This window comes from Meles meles, chromosome 13, assembly GCF_922984935.1.
Source record: "Meles meles chromosome 13, mMelMel3.1 paternal haplotype, whole genome shotgun sequence".
Classification (NCBI taxonomy): domain Eukaryota; kingdom Metazoa; phylum Chordata; class Mammalia; order Carnivora; family Mustelidae; genus Meles; species Meles meles.
The window spans coordinates 72,912,147-72,930,733 of NC_060078.1; the positions used below are offsets into that span (position 1 = coordinate 72,912,147).

The 18,587-nt window shown below is 34.7% G+C and overlaps 2 protein-coding genes across 2 annotated transcripts in view; one reads left to right on the forward strand and one right to left on the reverse strand.

The window, feature by feature from the left end:
* Positions 1-18,587, forward strand: part of ATRNL1 (attractin like 1) — an 836,623-nt gene that overhangs the window by 472,647 nt on the left and 345,389 nt on the right. The gene's annotated exons all lie outside the window — the stretch shown is intronic.
* Positions 890-1,527, reverse strand: LOC123955347 (transcription factor BTF3-like). Its single transcript, XM_046027295.1, has one exon. The coding sequence runs from the start codon at positions 1,414-1,416 to the stop codon at positions 928-930; it is 489 nt and encodes a 162-aa protein (XP_045883251.1). The 5' UTR covers positions 1,417-1,527; the 3' UTR covers positions 890-927.

An 18,587-nucleotide genomic window follows, 5' to 3' on the forward strand; every position in this document is an offset into this window, starting at 1 on the left:
TAGGGACTTCTACTGACAGGATAGGTTAATCAGATTAACCTTTCCACTGGATTTTTAAACACTTGATATAATTTGTACAATTTCCTAAAAGTATCAGTGAGCCCAGTTGAATAAATAATAATGACAAAGCAAAAAAACCTAGGGTGAAGGAGAATTGAGAAGTAAGAAGAGTACTGCAGAAGTTTTGCTTTGCTGGCCTTTCTCTATAAATGGAAACTTGACATTTAGTTTGTTGACCTCAGAGTATAGGGAGAACAAGGAAAAGCCCTAGGAGCACTGGGAATCTGGTAGAAAATGCTCACCATACTAAAGTGGAAGTTCAAAGAGAGCACATTCAGGGTGTGAATTGAAAGTCAATCTGCAACACTCTCATTTTGTAGCTACAAGCTGTGCCTTCAATATCTGCAATATCCAAACATATCTTGAACCTTGAGTTTAGTTAAAAGTAGCAACTGGCAGAAGAAGGAAATCTCTGAAGGAGTACAGGTCATTCAACTCCAAAGAATTTCCCGGCATATTTTTTGAAGACAAATAAACAGTATACAATCAAAAATTACCAAACACAGAGGTAATAAAGTACAGTGAGCAAGGACAATAAGAAATGATACATAAGTAGAACAGACTAGAAGATTTTATTTATTCATTTATTTATGTTTGAGTGTGTTTTTTTTTCCTAGGCAAAGAACTTTATTAATCTTGTTTCAAACTTTATTCCCAGGCTTCTTCAGCTTAATTAGCTGCAAAGAATGAATTGTGTATAAGCAAAAACTGAAAAGAGCTGCAGTGTCCAAGGGCCTTGGGCTTAAAAATATTAGAGATCTAGATTTTATCAGATCCATGAACAAAATTTTTAAAAGCAGTCATAATATAAAATAGCAGCTCCCAGTAACTTCTTCAAGTTGTATCTTCTTCAGAAGTTGACTCAGTTCAGTTTGCTTCATTCTTGGAAGCTTCATCAAAATTCTCCACAAGATCTGGAACTTCATCCTCCTCCTCCTCTCCGGTAGCAAGTGGTGCTTTTCCATCCACAGATTGTTTGGGCAGACCTTCAGCCAGTCTTCTTAAACTAGTCAGACTGTCTGCACCAAGTTGGTTTAAGATACTGGGTAGCTTTTCTGTCAGCTGCTTTGTCTCAGCATGGCCTGTGATGGTGAAAGTGTTCGCTGCCAGCGATGCCTGAACTTTGGGGTTGTTAAAGTGGATCACTGTTCCTTGGTTTGTGAACATATTCACTTCTTCAATACCAGAGATATTGTTTACCCCTAACTTCTTTAAGGAGAACTGAAGTTTTTTATCATCTGCTGTGGCTGTTCTATGAACCACCTTCTTCTTCTGGTGAGCAGTTCCTTTCCCACCAATGCGCACTTGTGCTTGCAGTTTGGCGAGTTTCTCCTGGTTCATGATAGTTTCTTTCATCTTGTTGGAGCGGAAGTGGGACCGCGCGGGGGACTTGGGTTGGCGCTCAGGGGGTCTCGGGCGGACCAGCTGAGATTAGGTGCACACACGCGGGGACGCAAGATGGCAGCTAGAGGGCTATGTTTGAGTTTTTAATTAAATTCTAGTTAATATGTAGTGTAATATTGGTATCAGGAGTAGAAATCAGTGATTCATCATTTACGTGTAACACCCATTGCTCATTACAAGTGCCCTCCTTAATATCCATCACGCATTTAGCCCATTCCCCACCCACCTCCCCTCCGTCAACCCTGTTTGTTCTCTATAGTTAAGAGTCTTTTATGGTTTGCTTCCCTCTATTTTCTCCCATGCCCCTATGTTCATCTGCTATTTCTTAAATTCCACATATGAGTGAAATCATAAGATATTTTTTTGATTTGTTTCACTTAGCATAATACATTCTAGCTCCATTTTGATGGCTGAGTAATAATTATATTTTGTGTGTGTGTGTGTATGTATGTGTGTGGGTGGGTGGGTGGGGGTGTGTGTGTGTGTGTGTATATATATATGTGTGTGTGTGTGTGTATATATATATATATATATATATATATATATATGATATTTTTCCAAAGACATACTGGCCAACAGACATGTATATATACCCCACATCTTCTTTATCCATTCATCAGTTGATGGACATTTGTGCTCTTTCCATAATTGGCTATTGTAGATAATGCTGCTATAAATATCGGGGGCATGTGTCCCTTCACATCAGTATTTTTGTATCCTTTGAGTAAATACCTAGAGTGCAATTGCTGAGTCATAAGGTAGTTCTATTTTTAACTCTGAGGAAACTTCATACTGTCTTCTGGAGTGAAGGTACCAGTCTGCATTCCCACCAACAGTGTAAGAAGGTTCCCCTTTCTCTGCATCCTCATCAACATCTGTTATTTCCTGTATTGTTAATTTTAGCCATTCTGACAGGTGTGAGGTGATATCTTGTAGTTTTGATTTGTATTTCCCTGATGAGGAGTGATGTTGAATATCTTCACATGTGTCTGTTAGCCAATATGTCTTGGGGAAAAATGTCTTTTCATGTCTTCTGCTCATTTCTTAACTGTATTATTTGTTTTGGTGGTGTTGAATTTGATAAGTTCTTTATAGATTTTTGATACAAACCCTTTATCAGGTATGTCATTTGTGAATATCTTCTCCCATTCCAGAGTTTGCCTTTTAGTTTTGTTGATTTGTTTCCTTGGCTGTGCAGAAGCTTTTTTTTTTTTTTTTTTTTAAGATTTTGCATTTATTTATTTGACAGAGAGAACACAAGCAGGGAGAGAGGCAGGCAGAGGGAGAGGGAGAAGCAGGCTCCCCACTGAGCAGAGAGCCTGACATGGGGCTTGATCCCAGGACCTTGGGATCCTGACCTGAGCTGAAGCTAGATGCCCAACCCACTGAGCAACCCAGATGCAATTATCTTGATGAAGTCCCAGGTTCATTTTTGCTTTTGTTCCCCTTGCCTCTGAAGAGTTATGTAGTAAGAAGTTGCTTCAGCTTATGTCAAAGAGTTTATGGCCTGTGTTCTTCTCTAAGATTTTGATGGTCTCACATTTTGTACCTTGTCTTCATTTTAGAAAGATATTTTCACTGGATATAGAGTTTTAATTTTAAATTAAGGTATTTTTCAGTTTTATAAGTTCTATTTGGTTATATCCAAATGTGCTATGTTACTTTTTATAGTTTCCAGTTATTTCTAGATATTTTCAAACTCCTTTTTATTATGTTCAATATAGTAAGCGTGGATATCTTGTAGTATGTATGTAGTATGTAGGGTAGGTTGGGGTAGAGATTACTAACTTTCTGCAGGCTCAATTTTAAATATTTATTTTAAATGGTGCCCTGGAAAAAGCAGAATGGAAGCTTGGGATGGTTATTCTAAGCTCAGGTCCTTGTCTGAAGACTTTGGGTGTGAGCAGCACCCAAATGTCTAAATGTCTAAATGTCTAGGCAGCAATTGAAAATAGTTATTTTTCTCAGCACAGGATAAATAGAAATGACAGAAATTCAGTAAGATCATAGGTTTCATAAGATGGGTCTATGTGATATTTTAGTTTTAGTGGACATTGCATTTAATGAAAAAGAGATGAATATATTTGAAAAAGTACATTTTTGTTCTTCAAGCCAAATGCCTTCTATAGCCCCTTATACTGATGACTTGGAATCAGTGGGTAAATGTATGCTTTATACAGTTGTGTAGCTAGAAATTGTGTGGATGAATTTGAAAATAGGAGAACTGTCAGTGCAAATTTTCGAGCTGATAGAAACTTGGAATTGCCTGAATTTTTTGTTTTGGCAATTTAAAAAATATATATAATAAATCACAAAAAAACCAAATAAGCATTCATAGTCCCACAACCCCAAATGAAAATGAAGCATATTTACTTGTAGTTTTGTTCCCGTTTTTTAAAAGAAGAGAAATCACTATTGTTAAAAACTATGCATGTTTATTGAAAATATTTTTTTAAAGTGTAAGAATGATAGAAAAAACAAAGTATCTCTGTCTAGAACTCATCATCCATAACATTCTGGAAATAACTTTATATATATATAAAGTTATTCATCCTGCATTTTATATATATACATATATGTATATATATAAACATATATGTATATATATAAACATATATGTATATATATAAACATATATGTATATATATATAAACATATATGTATATATATAAAATGCAGGATGAAAGGAAAGAAGGCCAATATGTAGGAATAAAGACTTATGGTAAATGTACTTGCCACTGTTATGAAAAGAATTTTATTTCATTTGACTTTAATTCAATGAAAACTAAAGTTAAGCCAAAATAATTCTGAACATAAAAAATTTATTACCAAAGGAAGTATTAATTCCTAAAATATTCCTCTAGGATTAAAATAAGACATTATGACAAATATTGAGAATTTAGAATCAAATGGATTTTTAAACTTCATGATTTTAGCTTTAGAGAATTTTTTGATAGCATGCTTTGATCAAAGAGAATATCAGTGCTTTCATCTTCACTGTACATCTCCTCTCCCCAACCCTCCCAATTTTTTTAATTGTATGGTTCTTATGTTGTCCTGATTTTTCAGATTTACTTTCTGTTCTATGGATTCCTAGGGTTGGATAGTATTAGTTACTAACTAACTAAACTAAACTAACTAAAGTATTAGTTACTTATTTGATGGATATGATACACACTAGTACTCTTCTTACTGGAGCTAACTCTTGAATTTTTATTTATCTCTTAATTGACTGGTTTCTATTGTCAAGTAGGTGTTGTTTTTTTTTTTTTTTTTGATTGTTTATCTTAGGAAACTTCCATGAGAGCTACATTTCCCAAATATGACGTTCCAAATTTTTTTGTATTCTAGCACCTTTAGAGTATCAGTGACTCTTTCACAATTAGACCCAAAGAAGTACCTAATGGTTTTTGTTTGTTTTTTTTTTTCCTAATGGTTTTTTTAATGAAATGGTTAGGTTCAAACAGTTCAACAAGTATTTGTATCCTAATGACTTACAAGTTATTTTAAAAATGCACAAAAATTAAAAAATAATATTTTATTTCATTCTTGAATAACCTTCATCACCTACTAATGAGATGTACATGCCTGCTGGACACTACGCAGCTTCTCAGATCTTGGAATCATATTATGCAATACACATTTACTGTTCCATATTTATTTTCATGTCGTTCTTGCTTTTTGTCATAGCAACTGCTGAAAATTCAGTCTCACAAAAATGTGACATTAATTAAAGGATAGTTGCACATTCTGTTGAAATTGGTGTCTACTTCAAGCAATAATCAATGCAATGTGCTTATAAGTATGATAAATGTGTATATCAGTATATACACATTTAGTGTTTGATGAAAGTTTTGCCTATTGCATTAATATTATAACAGTCATCATTTACTCTATAATTTATGGTATTTTCCTATTTGTGAACCAAAATTGAGCCTGGGAGGATAATTGCCATATCCCTGACTGAATTCCCAGGACTCCATTCTTGCGTCTGAAAGCAATTTAATCAAGGAAAATGCTGAAAAACAATTTAATCAAGGAAAATGCTAAATGACCCTGTATGTTTATATACTTTTTACCTTAATGAACAATCTCTTCTCTCTCCAGAGGTAACTTTGGCACCCTTAAATCAAACCCATCAAACACCCCCAACTTCCCTTTTGTTAGTGTATTATGCTCAACTGTGTACTCTTACTCAACTGATCCCACACCTTTTCTTTGACCTCCTGAATTTGCCCCAGTCTACCTTGAAGAGCAAATAGCTTATTAATTATATTTCCTACCATTTGATATGTGTCCTCACCATCTGAGATTGGTACTGACTTGAAACAAGATACCCAGTAGTAATAAACCTTTCTTAAATAGGTTGGATATCTATCATCATTTACACAGACACGTGCACACACATACTAGGTTTGTTAAGAATATATTAACTATAACTAAACAAAACTCTTAAACAGGATGACATACATAACCTATAAATTGTGGGATGAATAGGTTGAATTCCTGTGTCAATTGTTATAGAGTGGGGAAAAAGGATTACAAATAATCACATTTTATAAATTGCTCAGTTGCCAAAGCAGCATAGATTCATTTGAAACATCAGCTGTCCTGGTAATTATCATACTTAGAGTTAACAGTAATTTGGCTCAAATAATTTATTTTTGGTCTCTATATTGCTTAAGCATCTGTTCATGAATTAGTTTTTGTAATGTTTCAATATGTTCTGGTTCATGTTTGGCATTTTTGGTTCTGCTACAATAATGAGATAAAACCATAGATTCTCTAAGTAGTCCTTGGACAATATTTAATATGTTGTCTTAGGCAGCCAAATAAATTATTTCAAGTTATTTTTCATAATTTTTAATCTTACTCATATTTGATATTATTAGTGAACTTATAAATCAGTTTCTGAGAGTACACAAACTAAATTTGTTCCAATATGAAAGAAAAACAAGCGATTTGTCCAAAGGAAGATATTCTGTTACCGATTTATGTATAGATATAAGGTATATTTTCTAAAAATCAATTTATGACATTGTTTTTGTCTTACATATGAATAAGAGGAAGTCGACCATCTAGCATCTGTGTAAGTCATTTTCTCATGTAGAAATCAGCCATAAATATGGTATACTCTTGATTAGCCACTCTTAAAAAATCATTGGCATATATATATCCAAATAGTGATGTTTAACATATTTCCTGTCCCCATAAAACTCCATATTTCATGCTTTGATGATAGATATAAAATTAGGTGATAAATGAGTAAATTTTTAAAAATATTATTTGAATAAAGTGAAATTCACAAAACAAAATGAGATATTTTGAGGTAAACCATTCAGTGTCATTTAGGGCATTCACAGTGATGTGCGACCACCACCTATATCTAGTTCCAAAACTTTTTCATCACTGCAAAATAAAGTGCTTTATCCATTAAGCAGTTGTTTCCCATACTTCTCTCCCCCTACTGGATACCTGGCAATGACCAACCTAAGTTGTCTCTATGGATGTACCTATTATCAATATTTCATATAATTGTGACCACACATTTTTGCATCTGGCTTCTTTGATTTCACACAACATATTAAAGTTTATTCATGTCATAGCACGTATCATTATTTCATTGTATGTATATACTGCAATTTGTTTATTCATAAATGGATATTTGGGCTTTGTCTACATTTTGGATATTGTATTATATCTATAAATCATAATGTTCCTATGAACATTATTCTATAAAAATTTCAGTTATTTGGAGTATATTCCCAGGAATAGAATTTCTGATTAATATCGTTTATTCTATGTTAAACTTTTTAAGGAACCATTAACCTGTTTTCCATAGCCCAAAATGAGCCATTTTATAGGCCCATCAGCATGTATTGGGGTTCCAGTTTCTCCACATTTTTGACATTTGCTATTTTCCACTTTTTAAAAATTGTAACTATCTTTTGGGTGTGAAGTTGTATCTCATTTTGATTGGGGTTTGCATCTCTAATGACTAAAATTTTTGAGCATCATTTTATGAGCATTTTGACCATTTTTTAATTGTTGTAATATATTCCATGTAGTAGACCCTTAACATATATATTATATATTATCTGCAAATATTTTTCCCATATATTGTCTTTTTACTTTCTTGAAAATCTTGTTTGATGCACAAAATGAAATCTAATTTGCATGTTTTTCTTTCTTTCACTGTTTGTGCTTTTGGTGTCATATCTGAGAATTTGGTGCCAAATCCAAGGTCATGAAGTTTTACCCCTTTGTTTTCTTCTAAGAGTTTTATGGTCTTAGCTCTTACAGTCAAGTCATTGATTCACTTTGAGTTAATTTCTGTGTAAAGTGTGAAGTAGGGTTCTGACTTTTTTTTTTTTTTCTTAAATCCAGTTGCCATAGTACCATTTCTTGAAGACGTATCTTTTTCCCTCATTGAATGAGTCTGGTTCCCAAATCAATTGGCCATAGATATGTGGGTTTGTCTCTGAACTCTCATTTTTATTCTATTGGTTAATATGTTTATCTTTACAAATATTTTAAGGCTAAGTAAAATAGGAATTGTGAATTATCCACACATTTAAAAAATTATTTGCCTGTAATTTTTTTTAATTTTTATTTTTTTATTTTAGTTTTAAGTTATTTATTTTTTCAGCGTAACAGTATTCATTGTTTTTGCACAACACCCAGTGCTCCATGCAAAACGTGCACTCCCTATTACCCACCACCTGTTCCCCCAACCTCCCACCCCTGACCCTTCAAAACCCTCAGGTTCTTTTTCAGAGTCCATAGTCTCTCATGGTTCACCTCCCCCTCCAATTTCCCTCAACTTCCCTCTCCTCTCCATCTCCCAATGTCCTCCATGTCTTTGTTATGCTCCACAAATAAGCGAAACCATATGATACTTGACTCTCTCTGCTTGACTTATTTCACTCAGCATAATCTCTTCCAGTCCTGTCCATGTTGCTACAAAAGTTGGGTATTCATCCTTTCTGATGGAGGCATAATACTCCATCGTGTGTATGGACCACATCTTCCTTATCCATTCATCCATTAAAGGGCATCTTGTTTCTTTCCACAGTTTGGTGACCATGGCCATTGCTGCTATAAACATTGGGGTACAGATGGCCCTTTTTTTCACTACATCTGTATCTTTGGGGTAAATACCCAGTAGTGCAATTGCAGGGTCATAGGGAAGCTCTATTCTTAATTTCTTGAGGAATCTCCATACTGTTCTCCAAAGTTTGCCTGTAATTTTTAATTAAGTTACAATTATGTAGATAGTTTTGTAGGCACTCTGCTAGGCAGAAGGAACATAAAGTTGAATACACACTACCCTTACTTTTGAGAAAGAGTTTAATGTTTAGTGTGGAGCCAACATAACTAAATCAACAATTTAATTTTTTTGTTTGATAAGGATGAATATTTAGAAGGGCACATGATGCTATAGGAGTGTAGGGGGTATAATGAGTATTCACCTATGTCAATTGAACAGGTAATTAGTCTAAATTAATTATAGAACCCTATTCCCCTTGCCAGGGATTTTTCTTTTCCAGTGATGGGTTGCTAAGTCGCTTTAAGCTAGGAGAAGCCCCAGGAAAGGTTACTGAGGGATTTGTAAAGGGAAGTTTTATCTCTCTTTAGAGAAAGCCACAGGAAGTTGATCTCTTTCCTTTGGAAATTAATGAGGAAATGTATTCCTCACATGTTACCAGCAGTCTTCCGTGAAGGCACACTGGAGACTCTCTGAACAGAGTCAAAACTGAACTGAATCCTTGATGGCATGATTGAACCACTGCCTTAACCAACCCTGAAAACTCACCTACCTCTATGCTAATTCATAAATTTTCTTACTATTTATGACAGTCTGTGGCAGATAAAATTTATGGGGAACATAGTTCCAGAGTATATATACGTGGTTAAGTTTCAGATATAGCTTCCCCGAAATAGTGATGTTTGAATTGAATGTTAAAGAATAAGTAAGTTAGCTAAGCAAAAAAGGAACATGAAATGTGAAGTACAAAGTGGAAAAAATGAGCCCTGATAATAAAGAATTTACAATATAATTAGGATAATAGACTATAGATGTAAAAAAGCAATGCATACTCTCATATGTATTGTATCTTCATTTTCACATCAACACTGTCGAAAAGGAACACCTAGGTGGTTCAGTTGGTTAAGCATCTGACTCTTGGTTTCAGCTCAAGTCTTGATCTCATGGTTGTGAGATTGAGCCCTGTGTCTAGCTCCTTGCAGAGTATGGAGCTGGCTTAAGATTCTTTCTCTCCCTTCTCTCTCTGCTCCTCCTCACCCCGACTCCTGCACACTCCCTCTCTATTAAAAAAAAAGAAAAAAGAATAAAGAGAAGGAGAAGGTAAATGAGTATAGGAGAATAGAGGGGAGAAACACTCAGGAATGCCAGACCTCAACAGTAACACAAATAAGTAAACAAGTAATTGGGGTTTCGTTTTGTTTTTAAAAGATTTTATTTACTTATTTGACAGAGAGATAGAGGGCACAAGTAGACAGAGTGGCAGAGAGAGAGAGAGAAGGAGAAGCAGGCTGCCTGCTGAGCAGGGAGCCCGATGCAGAACTCTTGGATCATGACCTGAGCTGAAGGCAGCTGCTTAATTGACTGAGCCACCCAGGCACCCCTAAACGGGTAATTATTGAGGTCAAATGTGCTGATACCACTTACCTGAGGGGTTTTCAAAGCTTAAGAGTTGTAATTAGGAGATTATGATATATTCTAGTTAATGTCTGCCTATAATAGTACTGTGTTAAATCTGTGACATACAGTGCTCTTACCAAATCTAGGATGGTGATTCCTTCTAATATGATCAAGATTGCATTTTGAAAAGAGGAGACCACCTAATGGATGTTTTCAGTGGGTTTCTAGGACTCACATGGGTAGTGATACCCTGACAAAATGGCAGTCTAGTCTGCTTAGCAAGAAGGAGGAAAACCTGCAACTATGGCGGAAACTTTGTTTATCGAGATGGAAATGCTTATTACTCCATGGCATTTTCACTGTGATTTAATTTCCCAAATAGAAAGGGTCAGTGAAAGACTCCCTTACTGACAAAACTGCTAGTTGTGTCTCACATTAATTTTTACTAATATAAAATTAGTGAAGTTGAATTTTATTTCTTAGGGTTTTTTGAGTCTTGATTCTGATGAAGCAGTATGATATATGAAGACTACGTACCCTGGGGGCGCCTGGTTGGCTCAGTGGGTTAAAGCCTCTGCCTTCGGCTCCGGTCATGATCCCAGGGTCCTGGGATCGAGCCCCACATTGGGATCTCTGCTCAGCAGGGAGTCTGCTTCCCCAACCCCCCCCCCCCCCGCCCCTGCATGACTCTCTGCCTACTTGTGATCTGTCAAATAAATAAACAAAATCTTTAAAAAAAAAAAAAAAGACTAGGGGGCGCCTGGGTGGCTCAGTGGGTTAAAGCCTCTGCCTTCGGCTCAGGTCATGATCCCAGGGTCCTGGGATCGAGCCCCACATCGGGCTCTCTGCTCTGCCGGGAGCCTGCTTCCCTCCTCTCTCTCTGCCTGCCTCTCTGCCTAGTTGTGATTTCTCTCTGTCAAATTAATAAAATATTAAAAAAAAAAAAAAGACTACATACTCTGGGGGTGACTGGGTGGCTCGGTTGGTTAAGCATCTGCCTTTGGCTCAGGTCATGATTTCAAGGGTTCTGGGATTAAGTCCCATGTTAGGCTCCCTGCTCAGAAGGGAGTCTGGTTCTCCCTCTCCCTGTGCCCCTCGTCCTGCTTATGGTCTCTTTGTCTCTCTCTCTCTCTCTCTCCAATAAATAAATAAATGAAATCTTAAAAAACAAAACAAAATTGTATATTCTTGAGCCATACTGACTATTTGAGTTCAGATACAAACTCAGTCATATAGTAGCTGTATAGTTGAGACTCACTTAAGTTCTCTGCCTGTTTCCTCATCTATAATGAAGGGATAATAATTATAGAACATTTCTTATTTAGTTGCTGTGAGAATTAAATGTTATCCATGTTAAATGTACTGGATAACTAGAATACTGCCATAATATTTGGCATATAATCAGTGGCCAATAATCGTTATTCTAATAGCTATTTTATTAATATTCAGTTATTTTGGCAGTAATTCCTTCTAAATCATCAATAAAAACAACTTCTCAGGTCTAAGTGACAGAGGGCCAGAAGTTGTGCTGCATTGGGGCAGCCACGTTATCTCTGCTAAAGGATACGGTTCAGCAAATAGCCAGTGTCCTTGGGCTAAGCACTTGCATCCACGGCATGTGTGCTGTCATTGCTTCCCATGACAGAGTAAGTGAGTAGCCATCTGATACTGGCAACAGACCTCTAGAGTGAAAGTGATTTTCCCAATGTCACACAGCAAGTCTTAAGGCCTGAACCCTAGTAACCTGATTCCATAATCCTATGATCATTTCATTGTCTAATGAAAATATAAAATTTTCTAGGCCTCCTGCTTTTTTTTCCTGAGGTTAATAGGATTTATATAAGCAAATACAGTTAAATGTCACCCAAGTGGTCTGCTGATTAAAAGCAACATATTTCCTGTAATATCGTACCTCTTGTCATATGGATGCTTCTCATTCTAAAGCAAGTTCAGTTAAAACATAATGCAGGGGGGCGCCTGGGTGGCTCAGTGGGTTAAGCTGCTGCCTTCGGCTCAGGTCATGATCTCAGGGTCCTGGGATCGAGTCCCGCATCGGGCTCTCTGCTCAGCAGGGAGCCTGCTTCTCCCTCTCTCTCTCTGCCTGCCTCTCTGCCTACTTGTGATCTCTCTCTGCCAAATAAATGAATAAAATCTTAAAAAAAAAAAAAAAAAACATAATGCAGGAAGATCTTCTAGAAAATAGCACTTAGGTAATTTACATATTTATTCTTTAAAATCTTTAAAGATATTGTTCTTTAAGAACAAATTTTGATTTCTCTCATGAAAATATGAATCATGTATTATATAATTCTTTTTTTTAAAGATATACTTACTCTAGAGAGAGAGAAGAGAGAGAGCAAGAGCACACCCATGAGTGGGAGGAGGGGTGGAGTAAGAGAATCTTCAAGCAGACTTCCAGCTGAGCACGGCGCCAGATGTAGGGCTTGATCCCATGACCCATGAAATCAGGAACTGAACCGAAACTAAGAGTCAGAGGATTAACCGACTGAGCCATCCAGGTGCCCCATGTATTATATAACTGTATCACAAAACTATAGTTAATGCATCTTAATTTTTCATAGCATGCACATATAATTTATATGATTTAGATTATTTTCATTTAGAGTGCAGGCTTAGTGCTGCGATGGAGAAATAAACCAACATGGTAGACAAGTGTTTGTCTACCATAGTATTCTAGGGCTAGTGAGTGGCTCAGGGCAGGCAGGCAACTCGTTCCACAAGTCCACAAATGAACGCTGGTGTGCTCTAGGGGGTTCTCCTTATTTACATGCCAGAGCTGGCTCTCAAGCATCACATCCTTATATTCCAGCCCATGTGACCATGAGCAATAAGAAATCAGAACTTTTTCAGATTCATTTTTTAAAGAGTGTGATAGTCACCTTCATCAGTCTGTTCATATTCCACTGTTCAAAATTTAAATTACTAGCTGTAGAAAATTATGGGAAATACGGTCTTTAGCTATGTGGCCTTGTACCTGTCTAAAATTCACTGTTACCAATTAACAGTGTTAAATAAACCCACATGGATAAGTGACTTTTAGGGAGTAGGTGGAGGTAAGGAGATCATATGGCTGAGTAATCATCCACTTATCTGAATGTGAAGTAATAGATGATCCTGTCAGGCTTGTGTGGTTGGAAGTGAGTCAGATTGTGTGAATCCAATAAATGTTACTGTGGAAAAAGCACAATATCTTTATGACGAGGACAGAAAAAAAGAAAACATTCATGCTTGATTATTTTTTATTATCTTCAGTGAATAAGCAAGTTGGCAATAAATAAGAACTCCTTATCTATTATATTCAAAGTAAAACTAGATACCAGAAGTTGGAGGTTTCTTTCTTTAAATAAGCGTTTTATAATTTTTAAAGAATCTATTTAGCATAGGACATCAACTCTCTCTTATTTTACCCAAATATGTAGCCAGTTTTATTTATCTGAGCAAGCTACCTAATTTTACTTGTTGCGATATTTTGGTATTCTTTTAGAGTTCTCAAAAACTATTAATATAAAGAGAATATGCATATGTTGATGGAATATACACTCCATTATTTATTTGTTATTTACCATACTGGAAAATTCTACTAGGTAGAGAATAGTGAGATTATCACATAACACAGTTTTTTTTTTTCCATTTTATTTATTTTTTCAGCGTAACAGTATTCATTCTTTTTGCACAACACCCAGTGCTCCATGCAAAACGTGCCCTCCCCATTACCCACCCCCTGTTCCCCCAACCTCCCACCCCTGACCCTTCAAAACCCTCAGGTTGTTTTTCAGAGTCCATAGTCTCTTATGGGAGGCGAACACAGTTTTTTGATAAGCCACAACACATGAATAATATAAAGCCAAGCTTTCAAATCTTCAGTCAATATTATAAATACAAATCTTAAGCCCTAAAGCTAAAATTTCAAGGGACATTCCTCTTGTCCATTATTCATTACAAAAATGCACATATCTCTAATGGGAAAACAAATTCTATCATGAAATACAGAGGATGTGTGAGTCTTAGTTCTGTCTGTGCTAATGTAAGTATTTTTATCACTACAGGCTTGTAGGCTCGGTTGTTTTGGGATTCATCTGTGACAGTTTCTTTCTGTGTATTTGAACTTGACGTATAGATTTATGCTATGAGGACACAAGCTAATTCTCTTCTTGTATAGGACTTTTAGAGTCATTTCAAAGGCATGAGTTAAAATATCTTAGTACCAAAAAAAAAAAAAATTTCATAGCAGACTGATAGCCATGGGTTTTAATTCAAATATAAGTCCAGACAGTAATACTAATACAGGGCTACTTGCATTTGTTTCCAATTGTTTCCAAGACTAATGGAATGAATAGTAGTTTATTAGTATTAACTCCTCATCCTGTCCTATTGAGTGTGTGACATGTGCATTTTAAAAGTTGTAAATACTACAAGCAAGACCTAATAATGCCTTTTTTTAACCTCATTAGCAGTTTTAGCAACAAGTCCTTTATGCTTTAGAAATAATCAAAGATAGAGATTCTGAAGTAATTTGATACTACTGAAGCCTTAGAAAGTGTGCCTTTTCAAATTTACCATGGTAGGCATGAAGCAAGATCTATATTTAGAATTAGCTGTGAGTAAAGACATTTTAATTCATAAAACAAATTTACCTCTAGTATCTTTATTTTTTATTATCCTTAAATCTGTCATCATTCCTATAATAGAGAAAAGAGGGAGAAAAGCAAGTGTTATATGTAATATCTTCTAATGAAGTATTAATAATACTGGTATCTGAAAATTAAAATTATTGTCTATAAAAAAGTCAGGTAAACTAATTTTATCCATTAAAACATTTTAAATCACTTCAAATTTTGATATATATACAACACACTATGATTATTATGCACTTTTATTATCCTTGGCAAATTATCCTTACCATTTTCTAAGTCACTACAATAAAATGGATTTTCCATTTCATGCTACACAGTAGCAATTCATTAGTGTCTATAATGACACTTGAATTCAGTCAACCGTATTAAGCACTGACCTATTTCCAGAATGGTTCAAAGAATAGTGATACATTTATTTGGATTTTGATAGTCTTAGATTCTGGTAAAAGGCAACATATTTTATGGTTGAAAAAATTCATACTGGAACAATGAGTTTAATTGACCACCAGACAGTAAGCAAATAAGATGTCAAAAATCCCTGTAATTTAGTAACCCATTAAACCTAATGTAACTACATATGCTAGAGGATTTGACAAAATTGTATTTTAGATAATCATTATCATCCTTTACCATTTAGATAACATTTAGATAAAAATGCTTAATCTGAAGATTTTAAATTATTATACATACATATATATATATATATATATATATATTTTTTTTACTACATGGAAGTAAGTATTTTGCCCAAGTATTTAAAAAGTAGACACAATTGATTAGTGCCAGAGGGATAAGTTACAGAGTAGGAATAAATATTTTCAATGCATAAACGTGACAAATGATTCATACTCATAAAGATCAGTTTTACAAATCAATAAAAGAAGACAGATAAACCAGTAGGAAAAAGGGTAAGGATTTGAACAGACACTCCATAAAAGAGGATATCTGAATACCCAATAAGTATATGTAAAAATTTTCAGTTTCATTATTCATTAGAAAAATGTAAAATAAAACTACAGTGAGATAACACTATATCACTATCAAATGGCTAAAATGAAAAAAAGATAATTCTAAGTGTTGTCAAAGATGTGTAGCAATTGAAACTCATTCAATACAGTAAAGAGTGTAAGTTGGTACAACTCCTTTAGGTAACTGTTTAGCAATGTCCGTTAAAGTTAATCATATGCATATGACTGATATTTTCTATTCCTAGGTGCCCGATAGTTTACTAAAAACACATGCAAGAATGTTCATAGTAGTATTATTAGTAGTAGCCAGATCCTGGTATACTCAAATACTCATCAACAGTTGGAATTTTTTTAAATTTAATAGTGGTATATACCCTCAGTGGCACACACAGGAAAGAAAATGAGTGAGCTTCTACAATTTCATGTTAACAGTATAGATGAATCTCACAAGCATAATGACTGCCTAAGGGGAAGAAAAAGACCAGAAACATAAGAATAAATACTGTCTGATTCAGTTTATTTAAAGTTTAAAAACATGCAGAACTAACCAGTATGTTGTTTCAAGTTAGTACTCACCCATGTGAGGGGTAGTATTTACTGGGAGTAGTATAAGGAGGCCTTCAAGGGTGCTGCTAATAATAAGATTTCTTATTCTGGCTCCTCTTTATACAGATATATCTAACTTTTGAAAGACAATTAAGCTATGTACTTATGATTTATAGACTTCTGTGTGTTTTCTATTTCAGTAAAATTTTAAAACTATATTTGGTGTGAGCAGGTGAACAGCAGAAGGGACCCATTCATAACAAAGAGACCAGTCCTAGAAGCCTCTTTGTCCTCTAGGGTTTAAGACTCTCCTCCCTCATGCCAGAGACATAGAGGCAGCCTAGAGACACCGACACAGGGATCTCACCATGTTCTTATCCCACAGAGGTAGCCTAGGGCAGGCCTGGGAAATCCCTTCTAATTCCTCAGATAATTCTAGAAGTTACTAGGTAACTGGGAGCCCCCAGAAACACCAAATATACCATACAGACCAAAATAAGACTACAAAGACTCTGAAAAACTGCTAGCAGAACCATAACCTACAAAAGTATGCCCGGATCTGAGTACTAAAACTAAATAGTGTTAATGTCTGCTATAATAAGATATTTAATAGAATTCAGAGTCTTCTATCAAAATAAACAAATGTCTAGCATGCAATTTAAAAAATTACCCTTCTTATCAAGAACCAAGCAAAGCACAATGTATATGAGAAAAGATAATCAACTGATATCAACATAGATGAGTGAGATAAAGGAATTTTCAAATAAGGATTTTAAAGCATCCATCATAAAAATTTTCAACAATGAAATACAAATTCTCTTTAAAAATTAAGAATGGGAAAGTTCAGCAAAAAAATAGAAATTATAAAAAACCCATATACCAAAACCAATTGTATTTCTCTACACTAGGAATGAATAATCTGTAACTGAAATTAAATGTAATTCCACATATAAAAGCATAAGATAGAATAAAATGGGAACAAATTTAATAATTTCAAGACTTGTACCCTGAAAACTACAAAATGTAGTTGAAAGAAATTAAAGAAGCCCTAAATAAATAGAAAGATACCTCATGTTTATGAATTAGAAGACTTACTGTTGTTAAGATGGCAATACTCCCCAGCTGGTATGTAGATTTCATGAAATTCCTATCAAAATCATAGCTGCCTTTCTTGCAGATGTTAAAAAGCTGGTCTTAAAATGCATACGGAAATTCAAGGGATCTATGATTGCAAAACCACTCTTGAAAACCACAAAGCTAGAGGACACACAATTTCTGATTTCAAAATTTATTGTAAAGCTATAGCAATAAAGACAATGTGGTTCTGGCACAAAAATAGAAAAAAACAAGAATAGAATTGAGATTCCAGAGTAAACCTTAACATTTATGGCTAATTGATTTCTGCTAAGGGTGCCAAGACAATTCATTGGAGGAAAGAATAGACTTTTTAACAAATGGTGCTGGGATAACTTGCTGCACACATGCAGAATTATGAGGTTGAACACTCTACCTCACACCATGTACAAAAATTAACTGAAAATAGATCATACATCTAAATATAAAACTATAACTATACAATTCTTAGAAGAAAACATAGGGGTAGATATTTATGGCATTGAATTATGTAGAAGTTTCATAGATTACTTAAAAATCACAACAACAAAGGAAAAATAAATTGAACTTCATAAAAGGAAAAACTTTTACACTTCAAGAGATATCACTGAAAAAGTAAAAAGACAGCCTGCAGAATGGGAGAAAATATTTGCAAATATGATATCTTGTATCAAGATAGGGACTTGTATTCAAAATATAGAGAATTCATTCAACTCAATATAACAAACAAAATCAATTTAAGTACAGAAAATAAGCAAATAATTTGAAATGATTTTTTTTCCAAAGAAGATAAATAATGGCTAATAAGTACATAAAAAGTTACTTAACATCATTCGTGATTAGGAAAATGCAAATCAATACTACAGTGAGATACCACTTCACATCCACAAGACGGACAATAACAGGTGTTGGTGAGGATGTGGAATGATTGAACTTCCAAAAACTGTTGTGGGAATGTAAAATCATGAAACCTTTTTGGAAAATAGTTTGGCTGCACCTCAGAAGTTAAACATAAAATTACCATGTGACCATGCAATTTCACATGTATATACCCAGGAAAAATTTAAAAATATGCCCACACAAAACTTGTTCACAAGTGTTCTTAGCAATATTATTTGCAATAGCCAAAAAATAAAACAACCCAAACGTCTATCAACTGATGAATTAAAAAACCAA

Coding starts and splice junctions, on each gene's coding strand:
- LOC123955347 (XM_046027295.1), bottom strand. CDS start 1,416: ATGAAAGAAACTATCATGAACCAGGAGAAACTCGCCAAACTGCAAGCA.